This window comes from Nomascus leucogenys, chromosome 10 (assembly GCF_006542625.1).
Source record: "Nomascus leucogenys isolate Asia chromosome 10, Asia_NLE_v1, whole genome shotgun sequence".
NCBI classification, from domain to species: domain Eukaryota; kingdom Metazoa; phylum Chordata; class Mammalia; order Primates; family Hylobatidae; genus Nomascus; species Nomascus leucogenys.
This window is the reverse complement of record NC_044390.1, coordinates 91,032,306-91,058,625: the sequence shown is the minus strand read 5'-3', so window position 1 is coordinate 91,058,625 and position 26,320 is coordinate 91,032,306. Positions and strand designations below refer to the sequence as shown.

General features: G+C 45.1%; 1 protein-coding gene across 2 annotated transcripts in view; it reads right to left on the bottom strand.

Moving 5' to 3' along the window:
• DNAH10 (dynein axonemal heavy chain 10) overlaps positions 1 to 26,320 on the bottom strand; it is a 172,208-nt gene that overhangs the window by 81,979 nt on the left and 63,909 nt on the right. For both annotated transcript variants that reach the window (XM_030821624.1, XM_003276237.3), the window contains 11 exons: positions 23,329 to 23,482; positions 20,738 to 20,971; positions 18,239 to 18,361; positions 15,085 to 15,318; positions 12,236 to 12,459; positions 7,868 to 8,137; positions 7,580 to 7,763; positions 5,396 to 5,530; positions 4,606 to 4,758; positions 2,444 to 2,632; positions 348 to 494 (listed from right to left, as the gene is read on the bottom strand). In XM_030821624.1, the coding sequence (XP_030677484.1) occupies positions 348 to 494; positions 2,444 to 2,632; positions 4,606 to 4,758; positions 5,396 to 5,530; positions 7,580 to 7,763; positions 7,868 to 8,137; positions 12,236 to 12,459; positions 15,085 to 15,318; positions 18,239 to 18,361; positions 20,738 to 20,971; positions 23,329 to 23,482 (2,047 nt within the window). The remainder of the gene's footprint in view (positions 1 to 347; positions 495 to 2,443; positions 2,633 to 4,605; positions 4,759 to 5,395; positions 5,531 to 7,579; positions 7,764 to 7,867; positions 8,138 to 12,235; positions 12,460 to 15,084; positions 15,319 to 18,238; positions 18,362 to 20,737; positions 20,972 to 23,328; positions 23,483 to 26,320) is intronic.

The window sequence follows — 26,320 nt, the reverse complement described above, 5'->3', positions numbered from 1 at the left end:
AAGAGAAAATAACAACTCACATTCACGCTTACGTGAGAATTTTGTTAGTCCCCACCCTTCCGCCACACCCATCCTGAGACTACAGATTGATTATTACTATGGAAGCATCATAAATGTTGTTATTGGAGCAAGGACATTGCACTTGACCTTAAGGTACTAAGTGTAATTACGAGCAAACAATATAACAGGTAAGAGGCCGAAGTAAGGCCAGACAGCGTGGTGAAGCAGCAGCTAAGACTTAAACCTTTCAGGTGATACCATACTGTGCCCATCACCTCCCCAACAGCATGGAGTAAATGCACATGAACCAGCTGAAACCAAAGAATGTTCCAGCACGTGGCCCCTACCTCCCTAAGGTCAGAGGAGCCTCTCTTCAGCTCACCAGCCATGACCAGCACCGATTTCAGGGCTCTGAGTCCAAAATCATAGTGATACTGCTTGGACAGCTGCTCCCGGGCCAGCTTATATAGAACCGTCATCTTTTTCGCCAGAGTCTTTTTGATAGAAGATAATAATACAAAAAGTAAGATAAAATAAAATGATTCAAAAGCAACGGAGCATCATTCTACAAATGCAAGAAAACGGGGGCAGGTGTTCCAGTGCAGCTGCTCTACAAATAAGCAAATTCCGTCTCTAACTTTCAGAAATACCAGGGTGGGTCCTTCATTTTTAAATATGGCAAATTGGGAACTAATTTGAAGAAACATCTGTGTTACCAAAATCTTCACCATCTTAAAGAATAGAACCATTTGTAGGAATCACACTCCAGAAATACATTGCTTCTTTATTTTGACCTAAACCTATTATTAAGGCTGTAACTGGGCCAAGCATAGTCACTCACGCCTGTAATCCCAGCACTTTGGGAGGCCAAGGTGGGTAGATCACCTGAGGTCAAGAGTTCGAGACCAGCCTAGCCAACATGTCTCTACTAAAAATATAAAAATTAGCCAGGCGTTGTGGCACATGCCTGTAATCCCAGCTACTTGGGAGGCTGAGGCAGGAGAATTGCTTGAACCCGGGAGGCGGAGGTTGCAGTGAGCTGAGATTGCACCACTGCACTCCAACCTGGGTGACAGAGCAAGATCTTGTCTCAAAAAAAAAAAAAAAAAAAAGACTGTAAATGTCTTTGAGGACAAGTCAGCCACCTCATCTACGGCAAGGGTTCAAAACCCACAGGTATCTAACGCAAGTGTGGCAATTTTAGTCAGAAAAACTAGGAACAAGAGATCTCATTATGCCAACTCAAAATCCTGACACAGTAATAGGCACCAAGAGCTTTCAATAAAGAACATATTGCAGAAACACAATGTGACAACCCTCCATGTTAAAAGTATTCTCTATTTTGTAACTCTTCCAGAGCTTCTGGAAAGATCTTACATATGTACATTTTATAGATAGCTTAAAAGAGGATAAAAGTTATCCATAAAGTTGGTTTTGAATCTACATAATCTCAAAGGCATTGTGCTGAGTGAAAGAAGCCCATCTCAAAGGGTTCCATACTCCATGTCTCCAGGTAGAGAACATTCTCAGAGTGACAAAATTACACTGACTGAAGAATAGATCAGGGCTTGCAGGAGTTAGGGTTGAGGGGAGAATGTGTCTAGTCAGCAGTAACATGAGGCTGGGTGCAGTGGCACACACCTGTAGTCCCAGCTACTAGGGAGGCTGAGGTGGGAAGATTACTTGAGCCTGGAAGTTCGAGACCAGCCTGGGCTGTAGAGACCCTGTCTCTACAAAAAATAAGCAAGATTAGCCAGGCGTGATGGCATCTGCCTGTGGTCCCAAATACTCAGGAGGCTGAGGCAGGAAGATCACTTGAGCCCAGGAGTTTGAGGCTGCAGTGAGCTGTGATCCCACCACTGTACTCCAGCCTGGGTGACAGAGTAAGACCTTGTCTCTCTTCTTTGTGGTTGTGGTGATAGAATAGTTCTGTATCCTGATGTGGTGACAGCTACTCCCAACCACATGTGATAAAATGTCATAGAACTAACTACACGCACACGCCAAAGAGAGAATGTGAAACTGGTGAAATCCATATAACGTCTATACCTGAGTTAATGGCACTTGTGCCAACACCAACTTTCTGGTTTGGGCAATGGACTGTGGATATGTGAGATGCTCTCATGGGGAAGGGGCACCCGGAAATTCCATGCTACTATTGTTGCAATCTCTTGTGCATCTTAAATTATTCCAAAATTAAAAGTTATAATTTAAAAAGAGGTGGGGGTGTAAGAAGAGAGACAGAGCAGAAAAAAAAAAAAATGAAAGAGCCACACAGAGCTAACACGTCCTAGGTCCCCAGTCTGGAAGAGCCACATGGAGCTAACACATCCTAGGTCCCGTCTGGAAGAGCCACACAGAGCTCACGCATCCTAGGTCCCCAGTCTGGAAGCAGACCCAGGTGAAGTCTGCACTGCACGGCCTGGTGCTGCCGAGGCCCCACCTTGGCCTCCAGGAAGCCCTCGGAGAAGAGCATGATCTCGCAGATCTGCTGCAGGTCGGGCACGATCACGACCACAGGCCTGAACAGCGCCTTCACCGACTCGGGCAGCTCCGTGCGGCCTGCGTAGCCGGGGTTCATGGTGATGAAGATGCCCATGCGGGAGTCCAGGGAAATCTCCTGCCCTTCAAACTGGAGAGCAAGAAGGAAGCACAAAAGAAGCAGTTAGGTGGCCCGGCCGGCCAGCCCCCTGGAAAGGAGGGCTGCTGCGAGCGGCGTGGCAATTCGTTTTCATGGTATGAGGCGGACGACACCACTTGTCTCTTTTTCCCTCCCCGGTGTTCAATGCAGGGCCCCCCTCATCACTGAAGGCCTTGGGGAGGGCAGGTCTCAGTGGAACCCCAAACTCAGACCTGAACTCAGGGGCACCACCTTGGAGAGGGGGCCCAGGTTGGTGAAGCACAGAGCCTGGGGCTGATACAAGCAGCTGTGTGACCCTCAGCAGGTCACTTAACCTCTCTGAGTCTCAGTTTATTTTTCTGCACAACAGAAATGCAACCTACCTTGTGGCACGGCTGTGGCGATTAAAGGAGACGGCCCAGGTTGGGAGTGCCCAGCCCACCGCCTCACACAGTGCCGGCTTCCATTCCTCTCACCTGGCTTTGCACCCTCTGCAGGTGCCTGGACTTCATGCAGTGACTCCTCCCTAAAGAATCCCACCTCAAACCCCTCAAGAAACCAGTCTTCATTCCTCTGGTTGCCCCAGGTACCAACAAACCACGGAAATCCCTATATTCTTAGCCTCTTTAGCTGAAGGTTGAGTCCGGTTGTCTCTCGGTGAAGTTTTCTATTTTATTTTTTTTTGATTGTCCACCAGCCAGGCAGAGGACGGAAATTTTTGTTGTTAGGAGGCACCGTCTGCATCACCAAAAAGGGCGCAGCCCGGAAGACAGCCAGCCTCCACCAAAACAAGGCCACTGTCTTGACTCACAGGTCAGCCCTGAGACCATCCCTACCCTGCCTCCGTATCCCACAAGAGGCCCAGATGGCCCCGGGGGAAGAGCAGATAGCTGCTGCCTCCTGGCTCTGAGAAACACAGCTTCTGGAAATCTACATACGTTGCAGGTTAATTTCCTCTCTCGGGAGCAGTCAGCTCAGCCCCAAAAATCCCTCAAAATAACTCATCAAAGGGAAATCTATCCAGACCCTTTACTGGAATCCTGAAAATATTGAACAGTCTCCAGTTGACACCATCTCTTAACAGTGAGCCCCGCCGAGGTCTGAGGAGGATGCATGTGGGATGCCAGGGCCACCAGCTCAAGCTGAATTTTCATCCTGGACCTCCCCATGGGGCTCTAAAGGATGTATAGGAGTTTTCCAGAAAAGGGAAGAAGGGACAATTCCACTCAGGTGGGGACGCATGTGGTGTCACAAGGCATGGTATGACTGCGGAGCAAGTGGCTTAGTGACAAGTGTGTAGGGCATAGAGGGGGGAGAACAGAGGCAGAAGGACAGCGAGGGACCCAGAAGGCCCCGGTGTGGGGAAATGGCCCACCCACGCTGGTCCTGTGTTTTCAGAGAACCCCCTTCTGGGCCACCTAGATTACATAATAAGTTCAGGTTTCTCCAAATTTGGATCCAGCTTAATCTGGCGTAATTTAATGCAGACTTCTCAAACTCAAGTCTGCAAACATATTGTTTGGCAGAGAGAAATTGGTGAATTCTCGACAATTGTTTTAAAATTTTGCCTTCTCACTTTGATAACCTTGCAAATCCTGCTTGTTATAATGCCGTAACTTTACAAGCTATGAAGGCAAAATTTCTTATTCACTGTGATAATGTGATTGCATGGAACATTCGCTTTCTAAGTCAGGCTTTCTCAAACTTGGGAAGTCGCCAAGAATCTTTTTTCCCTTCTAGAGGGCCCTGCACATCACTTATTTGAGAACTCTGCCACACCCCCATTCATAACTATTGATTCCACCTCTGGAGTCAGTGTGAAGTCCTTGGACTATTACAAACCTTATCATCAATGATGATAATTTGGGAAACCCAATCATTTCAGTTGGAAAAACCAACAGATCTTCCATAGGAAGCCTGTTTCAGAGGTAGTATGGCAAGCTTCCATCCTGGGGTCATGGTCCCGGGGATTTCACATGTCTCACCTGGAACGTGGTTAACTGATGGATCAGAGCATTTCGGATTGTCTGGATCTGAGAGGAGATCACGGAGAGCACAGAAGCATCGATTCGATTAAACTCATCAAAGCAGCCCCAAGACCCGCACTGTGCTAGGCCAGAGAAAATCTTCCCCACGGCCTAGGAAGAAAGACATGTCGGGACAAGGGCAATTCTCATCTTTAAGACTGCAAGCAACACATTTATGGATATATTTTCTAAATTAAAGCAAACCATGAGATGGTTGATTGGCAGAGAAGCAGGTGACCAGCCACCTGACTGGTGGGTTTTTCTGGCAGGACTTCCAAGGCCCCTCATGGGCTGGCTCCTACTTGGAATTTTACAAATCCAGATTTTTGTGTAAAACTCCATTTCTCTTCTCTTCTCTTGAAATGTTGGAAAATCTAGCAATGCTGGGTCCACTTTCCCAAATGGTGATTATGAACCAAAGCTGGACAGTGGCACCCTCTTTAGATGGAGTTTTGCTCTCCAGTTAGCCACAGATCCCACCACTCTGTTGTCTGCTGGCCGCTTTACTCACGTACATTATCTACCTGACCCTACTAGGCTAGTGAATCTGGGATTCTTGCTCTACATCCTGCTAGCAAAGCAGGATCTTTAAGCAGACACACTTAGGTTCTGGGGCTGTGGTGGTAGAAGGTTTTCTACTAGCTTCTTCCCGCTGTCGTCATGTCAAAGACTAGGAGGTGAAATGCCATGTCCTGCTTTAAGCTCTCTGCCTAATGAGCCAGTACCAAAGGTGACAGCAAGGCCTTACCTTGTAATCCATGCCTTCGCCACAGTTGGTGACAACGCAGAGCAAGCCCAGGGCTTTCGCCAGGTCCTTGGTGGTCTCAGTTTTGCCGGTACCTGCTGGGCCGGCGGGAGCCCCACCCAGATACATGGACAGCGCCTGTTATAAGCCAAATGCAAAACATATGTTTTCTGGTGCACAGAAGGAAGTGGGTGTCATTTCCAAATTCATCACTGTGACTATAGGTGCAGAATAGAGAAAGAATGTGGTGGTTGCTTTCATGTGTCAACTTGACTGGGCCACAAGATGCCCAGGTAGCCGGCTAAACATTACTTCTGGGAGTGTCCATGAGTGTGTTTCAGGAAGAGATTAGCATTTGAGAAAAGCAGATGACCCTCCCCAAAGTGGGTGGGCCTCATCTAATCCATTGAAGACTGAACAGAAGGATGGAGGGAGGTACATTGGTGCTGCCTGATCATCTAATCCATTGAAGACTGAACAGAACAGAAGGATGGAGGGAGGTACATCGGTGCTGCCTGATCATCTAATCCATTGAAGACTGAACAGAACAGAAGGATGGAGGGAGGTACATTGGTGCTGCCTGATCATCTAATCCATTGAAGACTGAACAGAACAGAAGGATGGAGGGAGGTACATTGGTGCTGCCTGATCATCTAATCCACTGAAGACTGAACAGAAGGATGGAGGGAGGTTACATCAGTGCTGCCTGATCATCTAATACATTGAAGACTGAACAGAACAGAAGGATGGAGGGAGGTTACGTCGGTGCTGCCTGACTGCCTGAGCCAGGGCACTGGGGTTCTACCCTTGGCTCTTCGGGTTCTCAGGCCTTCAGACCCAGATAGGGGTCTACACTACTGGCTCTCTCACTGTCAGAACTCCAAATGCTACTGGCTTTCCTGGTCCTCCAGCTTGCAGATGGCAGATTGTGAGAGTAATCAGACCCTATCATCACATGAGTCAATACCTCATAATAAATCTCTTCCTAAATATCCAGACAGATAGATAGATAGATAGATAAATAGATAGGTAAAATAGATGATCGAGATGATAAATAGACAGGATAGATAGATAGATAGATAGATAGATAGATAGATAGATAATAGATAGGATGGATGGATGGATGGATGGATGGATGGATAGATGCATAGATGGATGATGGATGGATGGATGGATGGATGGATGGACAAGATAGATGATAGATAGATAGATAGATAGATAGATAGATAGATAGATAGATAGATAGATAGATACACAGCCAGCCAGCCAGCCAGCCAGCTAGCTAGCTATGTCCTATTGGTTCTATTTCTCTGGAGAACCCTAACCAATACAGATAAGATGACACTCTTTTTCTCAAAAACAAAGTACTTTATCGCTCACAGCACAGGAGGCAGCATGGGCTTCCTGTTCTCACTCATTCCCTTTATCCTTGTCCCCCCAAATCCCATGGGGTGATGTGGAGACGGGCCCAGGCGCATGCCGCGCCCACAGTGGGTATGAGTCACAGCTGAGAAACTGTGAACCTAAGAGACCACCAATGTAGCCAGGTGTAGCAGTGCACGCTATAGTCCTAGCTACTTGGGAGGCCAAGGTGGGAGGATCACTTGAGGCCAGGAGTTCAAGGCAAGCCTGGGCAACATATTGAGACCTCATCTCTAATTTATAACAAGACAAAAAGAAAACTAGCAAGCATCTGACGAACAGTCTTGGGGGTTGCTTGCAAACCTGCCCAAGCTCTGCCTGTGTGGAAGTGTTATCTTCATTTCCTGTACAGCAAACAGGTTTACCCTCTGTCCTGGAGGGAGACACTATCTCCATCATCCAAGGCTGTTCACTTGAACAGATACATTCTGGAATAAAAGCTGTCACAAGATGTGCAAAACCACATCACACTTGCCCTAAAAGTCACCATCTTTGACATTTCTGCATTTTCCCATTGGCCTCTACTGATACCCCCGACACACCATTATCTAGGGACCACTGTACCAGTGGCTAAGCATGGCCACACTTACATCCCAATCCCAAATGGTGACAATCGGGCCACATCCCGAATGGAAAAGCTTTTCCAGATTTCAAAGCAACGATCTCCCCTGCTATTTCAATCACTGCAGTGATCACGCCTCAAGCTTAGAGAAAATGCCCCGCCCCAAGGTAAGTGGTAACCACAAGCGCCAGGCCGACAGTCACCTGGGTGAGCGTCAGGTAAATCCGGTCGGTGAGGGGCGTGATGACCAGCCTGCCGTTCAGGCCCATGTACTCGTAGCCGTAGCCAAAGGTTCCCGTGCACTGGCGGATGTTCAGCTCATCCGGCTCCCGGTCCCAATAAAACCGCAACTGACTTTCCCATTCAAACTCTCGGGCCTCCAGGATGCTGGACCACAAGAAAGATGGAGGAGGAAGTGGAAACTGTTGAGACAGACCAGTGGACCACAAAGGGTCCCTTTTGAAATGCCAGTGACCCCGGAAAATGCTCACCTGCCTCTTATGAAAGAATCAACTATGTCTCTGGCGTGCACGTCAATGATAAGAACGGTGTTGTATTTTTTCCTGTCGTTTTTGCTTAGCGGCATGGTGATGCGTGTTACCAACTCATCGATCTGCCGGTGCATTTTCCTGCCGTAGTTCTTCATGGCCTGCTTCTCCCCTTTTTGCACTTTGTGAAAGACGTCTTCCACCTCCCAGGTCCACCACACCTGGCTGGCGGCCAGCACCACCATGCCTTGGTACAGGAGCATCCAGTCGACTCTGCAGAAAACACACACCTGTAAGAGGCTCTGATCAATCCGAGGACTGGTACCCAAAACAGTCCCTTCGGGAATTTATTTCTTTGATCTGGAATAGGGAGGGCAAAGTAAACGTTTTAGGTAAGCAAGTGCTTACATTTGTTTACCTAAGTAAGTCAGAGGAGTAAGACTTAGGTGAGAGTAAGATGTTACCTATCTCTGACTAGGTAGTAAAATTCCAGGCCAAGGGTGCCTCTCGCCACAAAAAATGTTGCAGGTACCTGACTGCACAGAAAGATGCCAGATCACTTTTTAAATGTTTGGGGCCAGTCGTGGTAGCTCACACCTGTAATCCCAACACTTTGGGAGGCCAAGGAGGAGAATCACTTGAAGCCAGGAGTTCAAGACCAGCCTGGGCAACATAGCAAAACCCTATCTCTACAAAAAATACATTAAAAACTAGCCAGGCATAATGATGCATGCCTGTAGTCCCAGCTACTCCAGGGGTGCTGAAGCCCAGGAGTTGGAGGCTGCAGCCAACTACGATTGTGCACTGTACTTCAACCTGAGTGACAGAGCAAGGCCCTGTCTCTAAAAAATAAAATAAAATAAAATATTTGATTATAGGTTTTCAAACTTACTTAGTATTTGGGGTTTATTAAGAAGTAAAAAAAATATTCCAGGCTGGGCATGGTGGCTCACACCTGTAATCCCAGCATTATGGGAGGCCAAGCTGGGGCAGATTGCTTGAGCTCAGGAGTTTGAGACCAGCCTGGGCAACACAGCGAAACCTTGTCTCTACCAAAAATACAAAAATTAGCCAGATGTGGTGGCATATGCCTGTAGTCCCAGCTACTCAGGAGGCTGAGGTGGGAGGATTGCTTGAACCCGGGAGCTCAAGGCTTCAGTGAGCCGAGCTCACATCACCGTACTCCGGCCAGGGCAACAGAGCAAGACCCTATCTCAAGAAAGAAAATAAAAATTCCAACAAAGAATTTCATAATCTCTGACCACACTGCCCAGGTTTGCAGGCCAGGTTGTATCATGCTTTTGAATTTTTGCCAGTCTGAAAAGTGAAACAAAACATCTCATCCTCCCTTAATGTACAGATCCTGCTGAGTCGTGGGGCTTCTCCTCTTTTCATATGTTTATCGGCCACTTGGATGTCCTCTCCAGAGGCACTAACTTACAAAGCTTGTAATTGCCTTGAGACACATTTAGACAAAGCTTTTTTTCTAAACTGCACTTAAAAAATAATGGACTCAGAGCTGTAAATGCCTGATATGGTTTGGCTCTGTGTCCCCACCCAAGTCTCATCTCAAACCGTAGTCCCCATGATCCCCAGGTGTGGAGGGAGGGACCCAGTGGGAGGTGACTGGATCATAGGGGCGGTCTCCCCATGCTGTTCTCGTGATACTGAGCGAGTTCTCATGAGATCTGATGGTTTTATGAGGGGTTGTTAGTCCCTCCTCCTCTCTCTCTTTCCCGCCACCTTGTGAAAAAGGTACTTGCTTTTCCTTTGCCTTCCACCATGACTGTAAGTTTCCTGAGGCCTCCCCAGCTATGTGTGACTATGAGCCAATTAAACCTTTTTCTTTATAAATTACCCAGTCTTGGGTATTTCTGTATAGCAGTGTGAAAACAGAGTAATACAATGCCAATACCGCAAAAGTGATTGCGGATTACTACAGTCATTATCTTGATGACCTACAGTTAATGGCAAAATAAATATAAAAGAGTATGAGGCTGGGTGCTGTGGCTCACGCCTGTAATCCCAGCACTTTGGGAGGCCAAGGCCAGCAGATCACCTGAGGTCGGGAGTTCGAGACCAGCCTGGCCAACATGGCGAAACCCCGTCTCTACTAAAAATACAAAAGTTAGCCAGGTGTGGTGGTGCATGCCTGTAATCGCAACTATTCAGGAGTCTGAGGCAGGAGAATCGCTTGAACCTGGAAGGCGGAGGTTGTAATAAGCCGAGATCGCGCCACTGCACTCCAGCCTGGGTGACAGAGCGAGACTCTGTCTCAATAAATAAATAAATAAATAAATAAATAAATAAATAAATAGGAAAAGCAATAAAAATAATATTGACCTTTGTTGTTTTATTTTAAAATTGTGTGGTGCAGCTAAAACCTAAAGATTACTTATATCCATGATCCCTACACACCAGGAGAGAGACAACAAAGATTACCAAGGCCCAGAGGACAACACCGAAGAGATGAACAAAGACGGGCCTTGTAAAGAACGCGACAAACCTAGAATCAGAAACAGGGAGAGGTGGCAGCTGAGGCCGTAGGATCAGAGAACATTAAATGACCAGGGCAAAGCTAAGAAATCCCAGGATGCTGGTGTTTCCTGGGACTAGATACACCTGGCCCTAACTTCTCAGTGATGCCACACGTATCAGCTCAAATAAAACAACATGCTCATGCCAACCATTCTCCCTGTTGGGAAGCAACAAGTTCACGTGCTCAAAGGAGCATTTGGATGAGAAAAAGATCTTTTTCAGTCCATCAGGCTGCATTCCCTTACTCTTTTCCACCAACTAAGCACTACCAAACGTAGCAATGCCCTAGCAAAGTGGTAGCTATCATGCAAATAAAATCAACTGATGCTGGTGTAAAATTCACAGTATTTTGGAGCAGGAGAGATAATTTAAAACATTCAGTGATCAATACATACAGAAGGCAGAGATTTCTGTCTAGTTCAGTTTTGAAATAGCATCTAGCATAATAAATAGCCCAGAGCAGGGGTTGAAGATATATTAGTTAAATGAATGCTAGGGCCGCCTCCTGTCACAAGACTAACTGTCGAATATTGTGGAATTTTGCAAGCTGGTTGTTAAACCACGTACTATTATTTCATTTAGCTTTGAAATCAGCCATGGCAGGAATATTTGCACCATGGAAATTGGCAAATGCTTTAAATCAAAGCTTTAAAAACTTTTTTTCCAGACAGCCAGTTTTATCAGTTTATCCACTGAACATATCCACATAAAGATGCAAACAAATTTTTGATATGCCTCAGTACCTCAGAAACAGCAGGATCATTATCAAATAAATATTATGCTATTCTCTAATAATTTTTAAGTAGATATTTTCACTTTGTAAAATCAAAAAGGCAGTGTACAAAATCAAGAGGATGGTATTCTCATAATAACAAGAAAGATTTTATGTCTGTATCAAGGCCCTGCCAAATATTCTCCAACTTTACGAGTGATCCTGCCTCAATCTAACAGAACAAGTTAGCCAAAGAGGCTTTCTGTATTTCTAGTTGGACTGCACTCAGCTGCTAGGAGTAGGCAGGGCTCAGCATGCTATCCTGAAGCCTCTCTAGCCACAAAAATCAAAGAATGATGGAAATGCAGTAAATATTTTAGAAACAACGTTACATACACATAATCCTACTAAACACCTAGTTTCTGGTGGTTCACTAAGTCAGCGGTTCACACGCTAAGGCCGCTGGGGATCCCCTGAGAGCTTGCAAAAACACAAATCCTCAGGCCCCACCCCCAGAGTTCTGATGGGCAGGTGCAGGGTAAGACCCAAGAATCAGCATTTCTAACAATCCCAGGGGCCCTGTGCTGCCACCAGGGGGCACACTTTGGGAGTACTGCATGGGGTGATCACTTAAAGACTGCTGTCTTGTGCTCGCTTCGGCAGCACCTATACTAAAGACTGCCCAGGCTCAGCGGCTCACACCTGTAATCCCAGCACTTCAGGAGGCCAAGGTGGGAGGATCACTTGAGCCCAGGAGTTTGAGACCAGCCTGGGCAACACAGTGAGACTCCTTCTCTACAAAAAAGTACAAAATTCGCCAGGCATGGTAGTACACAACTGTAGTCCCAGCTACACTGAAGGCTGAGGTGGGAGAATCTCTTGAACCAGGGAGGTCAAGGCTGCAGTGAGCCATTGTACCACTGTACTCCAGCCTGGGTAACAGAGCAAGACCCTGTCTCAAAAAAATAAAAATAAAGACATCTATCTGTCCGCTAATGACCTATTGCAAAAAAAACAAAACCTCATTTGGAATGTCAGCCAATCTACTCCAAGCCTTTAAAATTAATCCATTATGACTATGAACTGGATAGAGCAATGCACGTCCACATTCACAGCCTTGCCTGCTTCTGTCTTCACAGTATCTAAAAATTGCCTCTTTGGTAATTAGTCTATTAGTTCTTCTCATTTCATTCAAAACTGCTGTCATCCAGTCCTCCACGCGCCCTTCGGCCCGCACGATCTTCCGAAACTCCATGACTTCTCCTTCTGCTGAAATCATCGCGGACACCAGTTTTTCTCCACTATCGCCGTCATTAAACCTCAGTGATGCTATGTTGTCGTACATCTGCAAAACAGGGAGAGGCAGCCCTGTAAGACCTGCACTGAGTTCTGGAATCAAAGATCAGCCAGCGGTGCTCCATCCAGCAGAGCTGCCACGATGCAAGCAATGGCAACCAGTGAGCCAAGATCGCAGGCGAGATGGATGTCGTTCACCCACCTGTGTGGTCATCCGAAAGACACTTATTGGGGACTTTCATTTACTCTGTACTGTGCAAAGATCTGTGGAGGACTGAAAAGAGAAAGAGAAAGAAGACAGACTCTGTCCCTAACCCTCCTGGAGTGGGGAGGTATCTGGACATAGGAGCCAGTGGAACGTGGAGGAGGCGGAGGGTGATTAACACCCCAGGCTGGGGAACAGAGACCTGTGGTGGAATCCCAGCTTCCCCACTATCCAATTGAGCAACTATGGGTGAGTTGCTCCTCCTCTCTCTGCCTGGAATAAACACAATCATGGCACTTAACAAGGTGGGCTTGGGAGAATCAAATGAAACAATCTGAGTCAAATGCTGGCACACTGTTAAACACTTGGCATTTGTTGACTATTATCATTGTTATTCATCAGAATAACATTTAAGACAATGGGTCCTTTAGGGCCCACCATATAATACAAGGCACTCACAAATCAGAGAGGAGAGGAAGGCAACAAACAGGCTTTAAAGAATAAAAACAGAGGTTTGCAAAAGAGGCGAACAGTAAATGAAGTATTCCTAATACTGTATTTTTCTATAACAGTAAAATATTTGTTTACAAAAGTGGAAGCAGAAGGCCAGGCACAATAGCTCATGCCTGTAATCCCACCACTTTGGGAGGCTGAGGCAGGAGGATTACTTGAGCCCAGGAGGTAGAGGCTGCAATGAGCTGTGATCACACCACTGCACTCCAGCCTGGGCAACAAAGCAAGGCCCTGTCTCAAAAAAAAAAAAAAAAAAAAAAAAATGGAAACAGAATACTAAAGAAGCCTCCCTTTGAGAAAGGAAAAACCTGCAGTCGAAAATATGAATCTTACTTTAAGAAGGAAGTTCGCATTAATGAAAGGGAAAGTAATGGGAGAAAGCACTTGTTCCTAAGTGCTCTGTTAATCTGGAATGGAGGAATTACCATGCAACACTGCTTCTCAGCCGGGGATGATTTTGCCACCAGGGGACATTGGCAATGTCTGGAGATGTTTCTGGTTGTCATAACTAGGGAGGGGGTGCTACTGGCATCTAGTAGGTTGCGGTCACAGGGATGCTACGTAATGTCCTGTAATGCACAGGACAGCACCCATGGCAAAGAGTCATCCAGCCCCAAATGCCAGCAGCGCCAAGGCTCAGAGCCCCTGCCCAGGCTGACGCTAGATAAAGAGCTTTGATTAGCAGGACAAAGATCACGTCTGGCCAGCCTCTGTTCTCTATCACAAGGGACAGTGTTCTCTGTTGTTTCCTGCCATTCAGGAAATGGTTCATGGATACATATACATTTATTTTAAAAGTATGAAATTATGGTCTGGAAGGAATCATAACAAATTCATGACAGTGGCTGGTGCCTGTAGTCCCAGCTACTCGGGAGGCTGAGGCAGGAGAATGGCATGAACCCGGGAGGTGGAGGTTACAGTGAGCTGAGATCGCACCACTGCACTCCAGCCTGGGCGACAGAGCGAGACTCCATCTCAAAAAAAAAAAAAAAAAAAAAAAGAAAGTAGAGGAAGTATGAATGGGAATGGGGACAAAGAGTATTGCAAATTTGTACAACTTTACAAAAAAAAGAGACAAACCAAATACGACTAAATGGTAACAAGTGCCAATTCTGGGTAGTGGAGAGGGTTATTTAGCCAACACTGAAAGGTAGGCACTGTTCAAAGTATTTTATAAATAGTAACTCATTTCATCTTTATAACAGCTCCACTGAAACAGGTAACTATTGGGGTTATGACCATTCACAGATGAGGAAACTGATGTCCACAGAGATTAAGTAACTTGCCGAAGGTCACACAGAAACTCAGAATAGAGCAAAGATTTGAACCCCAGCAATCTGGTTCTTGAGTCCATGTGCTAAACCACTATCCTCTAACGCCTCTCTGTTTAATATATTAGTCTTCATATATTTCTGTTTTTTGTTTTTTTTTTTTTTAGTTTATAAAAAGAAAGGTTTTGGACTGTGGAAAAATAGCTGAATCTGGCGTGATTTCAGACTGAGTGAATATCATCAGGCTTACGCTTCAAATTAAAACTCCAGGGCTGAGTGTGGTGGCTCACATCTGTAATCCCAGCACTTTGGGAGGCCGAGGTGGGAGCATCGCTTGAGCTCAGGAGTTAGAGACCAGCCTGGGCAACACAGTGAGACCCCCATCTCTCCAAAAAATTAGCCAGGCATGGTGGTGTGCACCTGTGGTCCCAGTGACTCAGGAAGCTGAGGCAGCAGATCACTTGAGTCGGGGAGGTCAAGGCTGCAGTGAGCCACGATTGTACCACTGCACTCCAGCCTGGGCAACAGAGCCAGACCCTATCTCAAAAAACAAACCAAAAAACCAACTCCAGCAGCATTTCAGTCTTAACCCTCTGGGTTGAACCTCATGGCAAAGGGAACCAGGGAGGACCGAAGGCGGTTCTAAGGCTTACACGGGGAGCCCCTGCACACCCAGAGGGCTGACCTTGATCATGTGCTCCTGGACGCAGAGTGGGTCGCTGCTCCCCAGAATGCTGAGCAACTCGTCGTCAGAAATGAAGAAGAACCTCGGGAAAGCATTTCTCTTCGAATCTAAGTAGTCGTTGAGGCTTTTCTGGCATTTCTCCAGGCCCTCGCTCACGTTCTGTAGGTCACTGAGGCGGTTTGGGGCTTCACAGCACCTCTTGATCACGGGGTCTTTTAAGGTCTCACCCATGATCTGGACCAGGACAGAGGAGAGCCGTCAAGCAGGGTGAGCAGGGAGAGCGGAGACACTGTTCTTGAGCCCGGGAACAGGCACTCACCAGAGCCCAGCACGGCCGAGACGAAACTGGCAAGCTGCCCAGTGCCATCGGCTTTCAGGGGATCCATTTATCGTTTTTAAACATGCATATCCTTAGCACCTTCTAACGTACTACATGTAACTAACTGGTTTCTGGTTTTCTTTCCGTTACCCCACAAGAAGGCCAGCTGCATGGGGAAAGGACTTTTTTGTTTTGTTCACTGATGGGCCCCACCCCACCCTACAGAAGTGCTACACACAGTAGGCACCCAATCAACATTTGCTGAGTAAAGGAAGCTCACAAATCCACTGTGAGCAATTTGTATATACAGAATATTCACAGCAGCATTCTTCATCACGGCAGAAAAAGAAATAGCCTCAATGTCCAGCAACAGGTCAATCATCTGCTGTGAGTGATAATTTCGATGTTTATTTATTGAAATAGGTCAAACTGTTCAATGAAAATAGCCAATGATATTGGTAAGAATGATTCTATTTTCACGCCTGTAAACCCAGTGCTTTGGGAGATTAAGGCAGGAGGATTGTTTGAGGCCAGGAGTTTGAGACCAGCCTGGGCAACAGAGCAAAACTCCATCTCTACTAAAAAAAAAAAAAAAATTTTTAAGTTAGCTGGGTGTGGTGGTGCACACCTGTAGTCCCAGCTACCTGGGAGGCCAAGGCGAGGATCATATGAGCCCAGGAGCTGGAGGCTGCAGTGAGCTATGATCACACCGCTGCACTCCAGCTTGGGCAACAAAGCGAGACCTCGTCTCTAAAAAAAAAAAAGAACTATCCTATTTTGTAGAATGTTATTTATTCATCTATATCTATTTGTATGTTTATGTAGGAATAAACATTCTGGAAAGATACATGGTTAAAATGGTTAACTGTTAAAATGGTTACCCTGGGCAAGGGGATTACAGGTATTTTTTTCTTCATTTCTTTTTTTTCTTGGCTTTTTGTAATTTCTAAAGCATTCTGTAATGAATTGATATGAATTGATATTTGTTGTGTAATTTTTCTTTTTCTTTTTTTCTTTTTTTTTTTGAGACAGAGTCTCACTCTGTCACCCAGGCTAGAGTGGTGTCGCGATCTCAGCTCACTGCAACCTTCACCTCCTGGGTTCAAGCAATCCTCCCACCTCAGCCTCCCGAGTAGCTGGGATTACAGGCATGTACTACCATGCCTGGCTAATTTTTTTTTTTTTTTTTTTTTGTATTTTTAGTAGAGACGGAGTTTCACTGGCCAGGCGCGGTGGCTCACGCCTGTAATCCCAGCACTTTGGGAGGCCAAGGTGGGCGGATCACGAGGTCAGGAGATCAAGACCATCCTGGCTAACATGGTGAAACCCTCTCTACTAAAAATACAAAAAATTAGCCGGGCATGGTGGCGGGCACCTGTAGTCCCAGCTACTCAGGAGGCTGAGGCAGGAGAACGGCCAGAACCCGGGATGTGGAGCTTGCAGAGAGTCAAGATTGTGCTGCTGCACTCCAGCCTGGGCAACAGAGCGAGACTCCGTCTTAAAAAAAAAGAGAGAGAGAGAGAGAGATGGGGTTTCACCACATTGGCCAGGCTGGTCTCGAAATCCTGACTTCGAGTGATCACCCACCTCGGCCTCCCAAAGTCCTGGGATTACAGGCGTGAGTCACCGTCCAGCCTGATATGTGTTGTACAATTCTTTTAAGTTTAAAAAAAGAGCTTATGTAACAATTATATGAAACAATTATAAACTCTAGTGGATAAAACAGATCAAAACATGAACTGGCCACCTATAATTAAAGAACACAGCAGCAAAGCTAAGTAGCAAAATACAGAGCAAGAGAGCTGGGTTAAAATCCCAGCCACACTAACTACCAGCCACTGTGATGACCAGTCCAACCCTTTCTGGAAATGACTTTAAAATACACACACCCTTTCATGGGAAATTTGCTTTCTAACAATCTATCTTAAGATATTCACTCTAACTATGGAAAAAGCATTAGGCAAGAACCTGTACATTATTTATGAAAGCAAAGAACTCTGTTCAAACAAAATGTCAAATTACTAGAGAGTAATCGACTAAACTAATGTCAGCCCACTCACTGGAATATAGAGAGCCATGAAATTATTTTCTCAGATGACTTCCTAATATGAACTGTTTCTCATAATATTAAGAGAAAATTATGATATAAAGTTGTACACAGTATGATTACAGTTATGCTTTTTAAACTTATACACACAGGAAAAAGATAAAAGGAATATATTGACATGTTAAAGTGGTCCCATTAAAGTGACAGAACCATGAGAGATACATTTTTCCACTGTTCTACATTTTCAAAATATTTTAAACAAGCAAATATTCCTTTTATAATAAATGTAAAAAAGATTCAGTGTCATATGCCAGCAGCTAAAAATCAAACGGGAATTTTTACTAGACAGATTAGGGTCATAAATAATGACAGGAAAAATTCAGAAGCTACCAGTGGGCTGGGGAAAGTGACCCATGCCTGTAATCCCAGTGCTTTGGGAGGCCGACGTGGGAGAATCATTTGAGGCTAGGAATATGAGACCAGCCTGGACAACATAGCAAGATCCTATCCCTATAAAAAATGTTTTAACTAGCTGGGCATGGCAGCACATGCCTGTAGTCCCAATTGCTTGGGAGGCCGAGGTAGGAGGATCTCTTTAGCCCATGAGTTTGAGGCTACAGTGAGCCATGATCACATCACTGCACTCCAGCCTGGGGCAACAAAGCAAAACCCTGTCTCTAAAAAATGAGAGAGAAGCTACTAATGGAGAAAACACCATGTGCAAATAAAAAAGTACAAATAGCTCAAATCACTGCCCTTCTTTACTAAAATAGAAGTGAGTCACTTGCCCTTTTAAATACTCTATCGATGTTGTCAAACTTTTTTGCCTCTTCCGGGAGTTGTGATCTTATATCTCCACCAATAAAAATACTTTCAAGATACATCCATTTTCTCTGAACCAACATCCAAATCTGTAAAGGTACAAAAGGTCAGTGTCAGCAGGGGTTATCAGATACCTGCAGGAGTGGATGGCAAAGCCCCACCCTGACACGGGACAGACCCAAATCAACTCAGGTGGGAGGACCTTCCAGGCAAGGTGACAGAGTGAGCATCTGCATGGCCAGCTCCCCTCCACTCCAAATGAATGGGAATGCTGGGGAAAGCATAACTAATGGCCACACTCTAAAGCAAAAGAAAGCTCTCCACGCAGCCCAGCACAGGTAGGAAAACTTCTAGTTATAAGAAGGGGGTGAAGCCTGTGACCCACAACAACGAAGGACAGGCCATGCCAAAGCCACGCAAAAAGTGAGACAAGTACCACGTGCCCAGCAATTCCGCTCCTAGGTATTGACCCAAAAGAACTGAAAACAGGGACTCAAGTAGTTGTACACGAATGCTGACAGCAGCACTGTTCACAGCAGCCAAAAGGTGGAAACAACCCAAATGTCTATCAGCCAATGAACAGAAAAACATGTGATCAATCCACATGATTTAATATTATTGGGCCATAAAAAGGACGGAAGCACTGACACATGCTACAATATGGATGAACCTGGAAAACATCATGCTAAGTGACAAAAGCCAGACGTAAAGGATCATATATTGTGTCATTCCACTTAAATGAAATATCCAAAATAGGTAAATCCATTGACACAGAAAACAGACTGGAGGTTGCCAGGTGCTGGGCAGAGGAGATGGGTAGGGAACGGCTGCTTAAGGGGTACTGGCTTTTCTTTTAGTTTGATGAAAATCTGGAACTAGAGGTAGTGGTTGCACAACACTGTGAATGTACTAAATGTCACTGAATTGTGCACTTTACAATAGCTAGTTTTATGTTATGTAAATTTTACCTCAATAAAAAAATTTTTTTGACTGAACACAGTGGCTCATGCCTATAATCCCAACACTTTGGGAGCCCGAGGTGGGCAGGTCACTTGAGATCAAGAGTTCAAGACCAGCCTGGCCAACATGGTGAAACCCCATCTCTACTAAAAATTCAAAAATTAGCCAGGCATAGTGGCACATGCCTGTAATCCCAGCTACTTAGGAGGCTGAGGCAGGAGAATCACTTGAACCCGGCTGGCAGAGGTTGCAGTGAGCCAAGATGGCACCACTGCACTCCAGCCTGGGTGACAGAGCAAGACTCCATCTAAAACAAAAATTGTTTTAACTCACAAATTAAAAAACAGTGCTATATCCCACATAAGAGCTTCCAATAACACAAAGTCATAGACAAAACAAACAAACAAAAAAGCAAGGAAAGGAAGCCCAGGCATGATGGAGGCCCGATCACACAGTTGGCCAGTGAACCAGGCCTGGCTTCATCCCACCCAAGGCTTGGATTGTGGCCAAAAACAAGGTGCTTGCCTGTGGTCTGGGGAGGAAAAAAAGGCAACCACACAAAAATGGTGCAGTGAGCCTGGGTTGCTCACAGAGGTCTGGACAAGTATTGCCCAAAAGGAAGAAAGCCCCAAACCACCTACTATAAGGCCTTGCTACTTCCCAGTGTGACAGGCCTCAAGTTAAAGAGGCTGCAAAAACAGATGACAAAGTGAAGCAAACACAAGAAAAAAACTACATGTGAGATGAGCTAGAAAAAAAAAAATCAAAATCACACAGAGGAAAACTCATTACCATAAGAGAGAGTCAACAGATTTTTTTTAAAAAGTGTGGAGAAATCTGAAAAGGAATGTAAAATAAATATGTTTCTAATTTTCAGTGTCATCAAGGAGGCAAAAGCATCCTTGCAACAAGAACACGACAGTATCAAAGAAAAACAGAGACATATGAAAAAGAAGCAATTAGGAATCTTGGAAATGAAAATCATTCACTAAAATAAAAACTCAGATCAATTCCTTTGAGCATGCACTCTTGCCCTCAAAATAAATCAAGACAAAAAAGTATGAAAGAGGATCATTTGTTTTGAAGCACAAAATATCCTCATATAAAAGTTCTAAGCGGCCGGGCGCGGTGGCTCACGCCTGTAATCCCAGCACTTTGGGAGGCCGAGGCAGGCGGATCACGAGGTCAGGAGATCGAGACCATCCTGGCTAACACAGTGAAACCCTGTCTCTACTAAAAATACAAAAAATTAGCCGGGCGAGATGGCGGGCGCCTGTAGTCCCAGCTACTCGGGAGGCTGAGGCAAGAGAATGGCGTGAACCCCGGGGGGCGGAGCCTGCAGTGAGCCGAGATCCCGCCACTGCACTCCAGCCTGGGCGACAGCGAGACTCTGTCTCAAAAAAAAAAAAAAAAAAAAAAAAAAGTTCTAAGCACAAAATATCCTCATATAAAAGCCACTGCTATGCACTGGCCCTAATCCATCTTTTGTTCATCTTTTCTCTCACCTCAATGACTTCCCCTATTAGAGAAAGCGTTTTTTCCCATTTCTGAACAGTTTGCAGAAAAGGCCCCACAAATCTGCTTCCTGAGATGCTCTGCAGGTTGAAAGTGTTGTCATCAAGAGACTGAATAATTTCATCAACAGAACCCAGGATGTAGCCTCGCTCCTGTGTGCCTTTGTAATACTTGACTACAGTGAATTTCATATTTTCCCACGTGTCTAGGATTTCCTTCACAGCCTGTTCAGGAATAGAAAAAGAATGATTCAGGCACACGAACTGAAAAGACCGAGCCCCAACCCAAAAACACCTTCCTTAGCTTGCTTTTGGCCAACAACGCAATCGAAGTCCTGGGTCTGCTTCCTGAAAAGTTAGGATTCTGTCATGGTAATAATAGTCACTTATCAAGCATTTGCTATGTGGCAGGTAAGCATGTCACATACATGATCTCATTCAGTCCTCAAAACAAATACCTCAAAGTATATTGGTAGGGATTATTATTACCCACATTTTACAGAGATGGCAACTGGGGCTCAGACATGAAGCTCAGCTACTGAGCCCCAGAAACAGGGTCTAAACCCCACAGTCTGCCCCTGAAGTCTGCACAGTTATGAGATCCTGCCCCTGTGCTTACTCTACTGTCACAAAAACCAAATTACAAAATGATATGCCTCTTATGTTTCCATATTCAAAATAATCTGTATCCAGGCCGGGTGTGGTGGCTCATGCCTATAATCCTAACACTTTAGGAGGTCAAGGTGAGCGGATTGCTTGAGCCCAGGAGTTCATGACCAGCCTTGGCAACACAGGGAGACCCTGTCTCAAAAAAAAAAAAAATTTGTATCGATACATATGTATATGTGTATACATATGTACATGTGCACATTATATGTATATTATGCATATGTTTGGTATACTGTGTACACTGTGTGTATATGTATACATGTGTGTATGCTATGTGTACATGTGTATATTAGGTACATTATACATTGTGTGTATATGTATATGTGTGTACATTATGCATATGTGTGCGTATTAGGTATACTGTGTGTACATTGCGTATATACGAATACATAGTATACATTTTGTGTACATGTATATATGAGGTACACTGTGTGTACCTTATGTGCATATGTACACATGTATATACATTATGTGTATATGCTAGGTACACTGTGTGCACACTGTATGTATATTTTGTGTGTTTTCATGCATATGTGTCTACATGTATATACATATGTATACATGTGTGGTGTACTATGTACAGTCATGTGCTGCATAAGGACATTTCAGTCAGTGATGAATCTCATATATAATGGTGGTCCCATAGGATTATTAGACCATATTTTGGCTGTACCTTTTCTTTTCTTTTTTTTTTTTTTTTTTTTGAGATGGAGTCTCGCTCTGTTGCCCAGGCTGGAGTGCAGTGGCACAATCTCAGCTCACTGCAAGCCCCGCCTCCCGGGTTCACGCCATTCTCCTGCCTCAGCCTCCCGAGTAGCTGGGACTACAGGTGCCCACCACCACACCCGGCTAATTTTTTTTGTATTTTTAGTAGAGACAGGGTTTCACCGTGTTAGCCAGGATGGTCTTGATCTCCTGACCTCATGATCCACCCACCTCGGCCTCCCAAAGTGCTGTGATTACAGGCATGAGCCACCACGCCTGGCCTTGGCTGTACCTTTTCTATGTTTAGATACACGCGTACTATTAGGTTACAATGGCTGACAGTACTCAATATAGTCCCTTGCTGTACAGGCTTGCAGTCTACAGCAATAGACTCTAGACTCTACCCAATAGCCTAGGTGTGCAGCAGTCATCCCAGCTAGGTTTGTTTGCACAATCACGAATCAACTCAGGACACATTTCACAGAATGTGTCCCCGCCATTAGGTGACACATGACTGTATACATGTATGTGCATATATGTGTAGGAGTATGTGTATGTGTGTACCTGTGTACTTGTATGTTTGTGCATACAAATGCATGGGTGTCTGTGCACATATATGAGTAGTATGTGTGTATGCATATGTATACGTATGTGCATGCATTTTTACCTAGGGAAAGAAATACACTAAAAAGTTAATAATTATTTTCAGGTGGTGGGATTATGAATTTTTTTTCAATTTTCTACCATGAACATTCATTACTTCTATTTAAAAATCAATGGCAAAATAAATAAATAAGAAAAAATAAGAAAAAAATTTTTAAACAATGAAAATGAAACTACAATTAGGAACAATAAAAAATTTAATTAAAGCAGAAATTCTATTTCTACAACAAATAATTCTTTATTACTGAAGCACAGCAGGTACTAGAGCAAATACGTTTTCTCTTTTTTGTTTGTTTTTCTTCTTTGAGACAGGGACTCACCCTGTCACACAGGCTGGAGTGCCATGGTGCGATCACAGTTCACTGTGGCCTTCACCTTCCAGGTTCAAGTGATCCTCCCACCTCAGCCTCCCAAGAAGCTGGGACTAAAGGCATGCCACCACGCCCAGGTAATTTTCTGTTTTTTGGTAGAGATGAGGTCTCCCTATTTTCTCTTTAAATTAAAAAAGACTGTTTTCTCCAGCCCGTTTTTAACTGAAGTCTTACCTTCTCAATGGCAACCTCCTTGATTGCTGCTGTGACAATCTCATTGAGAACATCCGTGTGTTTGTGCAGCTCCATAGCAAACATATTTTCCAAGGTGAACGTTTCGGTCATTTCAAAAAGGACAGATGTTTTTTCCATAAGTTCTTTCCAGTGCCTGAAAGCACGTCAGCATTCACATCTTTATGCTTACTGAATTTAGTGAGAGTTCAATTATTCCCATTTAAATCACAGGACAAATCTCATTTTGTAAACTTCTTATAATGAAATTCTGAAACATGAGGACATCACTGGAAATATATTCCCAAAGTTCTCCAAAATCCCACTGGCCTCCAGAGTTAAAGCTGAAAACAATGTCTCACAAAATACTATATACACTAGTCTTCATGGCCATCTCATAAAATACACAACTTTTAATTATTGGGAACTGCTTCTGTCATAGTCTCTCGACCAACGACCTCAACCTCTGTTGAATCACTCAGCCTTTTTGTGAGCCTCATGTCAATTATGAGCGCTCGTGTATTTGATAAATATTTCAGTGCTGACTCCGTGCCAGGCAGTGAACTGGGGTACACAGTTACCAAGGGCAAGGCCCCTAGCTTCAGGGAACCTGCCGCTTACTTAGGGAGACAATCAACAAACAATAAACAAATATATAAATTAAATAATGACACAGGGTTTTGAGTACTACGAGAAAACTGCAGCGTGCCAGAGGAGGTACGAAGGGGCCCATTCAGACGGGACAGTCGGGGCAGACTCCTGTGCACACAGACACAACGGGGGCAGCTCTGCTCTTCACCTGACTGGCCTTCCTTTAAGGTTTGCATTTGGCCTGTGAATTTGCCCATGCTTTAGTTCTGTGTATATGGAATGGGTGTGAGTAAGGCAGCTAAGCATGACTCTAGACAGCAGAACGCCACGTACCCAGCACGTGAGCAGCAAGTGTTGAATCACTGAGTGTTGTAAACACACAGACACGCGCGTGCACACGCGGCCACGGAAATGGTCAGAAAGGAGGCCCTACTGGTTCATTCGTCTCTGAACCCCCTGGCCTAGCACAGCACTGACAGGAAGGAGGGTGTCAGAACTGAAACTGAGGGATAAGTGTCATCAGTGCCTGCTCTGTGGCTCATGGTCACTTGCTTTTTATTTTTTCCCCTTTTCCCGTGAAGCTGAAGGCCTCACCACTGAACGCTGAAACTTAACCTTCACTGGCTACTATGGATAACATTCACAGGTCACTATGGCGATGGTCACTTTGGTTATTTTTCAGGAAGTTGAGCCAACTCCTCTGTCCAGTTCCAACTGGTTGAGACCACTGACCTTTCAACTGGGCCTGTGCAAGTGCCCCAGAGGTGGCCTTTTGACGTGGGAAGGCCAAAAACTCCACCCTCAGGCCATGCCAATGCCCCCACTTTCTGTGCCTATGTCCTGTGAAATGCCGTGAACCCCAGCTACACTTGCTCAGAATGAACCTGTTACTTCCTTTTTCCCACCACCAACCACCTTCCCCCTCGACTTCGACCACCCCACTCCCCTAACGCCTAAACATCCCTAAGCCTTGTCTTCAGGGAGGCAGATGTCAGGGCTGCTTGCCTGCCTCCTTGCTTGGCGGCCTTGCAAATAAATCTTTCTGTTTCGCAAAACCCATGTCACAGCGATTGATGGACTGCATGTGGGCAGAGCGGACCTGGGGCCAGCCTGTGACATAACCCTGGTGGTCGGTTAGAGGGTCCACACTCAACATGACACAGCCCTGAGTCACTCGGAGAGAGTGATTCCCTCTCCAGTTCCCGCCCAGTCCTTTCAATTACAGTAAATTACATCGAAGGGAAAGTCTCCTCTTTGTGCTTCTGTGTGACAGAGCAGGAGCACCCTCATCTTGGACAAACACCGCCACTTTAAGGTCCAGCTCCCTTTCCAGCCCATGCATTTTAAGGAAATAATTTCTCTTCTAACTACAAGCCACCAGAAAGAGCAGACAGGAAAACATAGACAAGACAGCTCAGGCACAGAGGGAGGAGAAGAGGAAGTCTCTTGGGTAACTGCCAAACTTCACCCTCATACAATGGGCCCCAGTAAAACAGTGGACCTTAATAAGCACAGTCATTTCCCTTCAGGTGCACTAAGATAGGGGAGCTAAAAGCAGACTTGGCGGGTATGCCTGCAGCTGCAGAAAAATGCATGGGAATAGACACACAACTCTCCCTCCCAGATAAGCACAACAAAGAGACACAGAAGCAGTCCAAGCCTCGGATAAACTCTCCCACCCTAAATCCTTAAAAACTCTTAGTCTATAAGAGAGTGTGGCTCTGACCTAACTTGGCCAGAATCCCCTCTCAGGTTTGTTTTCTCTAAAATAAACCTGTTTTGATTGGCAAGCCACCTTTCGTGTTTCTTTCCTCTTTCTTTAATTCTTACACTGTGTCCTTAGCCCCTCCCCAGGGTCATTCACCTTTCTTAGAGCAAAGGCCTCTGGCTCAGAGACAAGAGACTGTTTTGAGCTAGTTTTTTTTCATATATAATTACGTTCTATTTCTGGCAAAAGCTTTTGGTTTTCTCTTTACAGTGGTGGTGTAAGTTTCTTTTTAGAATAACATTCATTTTCATAAAAAAGAAACTGATAGGAAGAAAAATATAAAGCCATGACAGCATAGATGATACTCAGATCTGACAAAAATGATGACAAAGGACCAAAGTTTGAGAAACACTGGGTTATGGGATCATAAAACCAGAAACTTTAGCTAGAAAATGCCTACTTCTACCTAGTTTTACAGATGAGGAAACTGAAGTCTTCAAAGGTAAAAGTGAGTGCTCCAGGGAAGACAGCAGACAGTGAAAAGAGGGCTGAGACCCCACATCACTGGGACCTGAGGGCTGCCTGCTCCTTGTTGAGAGGGAGAGACGGGTGTAACAGGTGTTGAAGACAAGCTAGCACTTACGAGAGACTTTCTCCATGTGAATTCAAGGATAGGAAGGGAACCAAAGAAGGGAT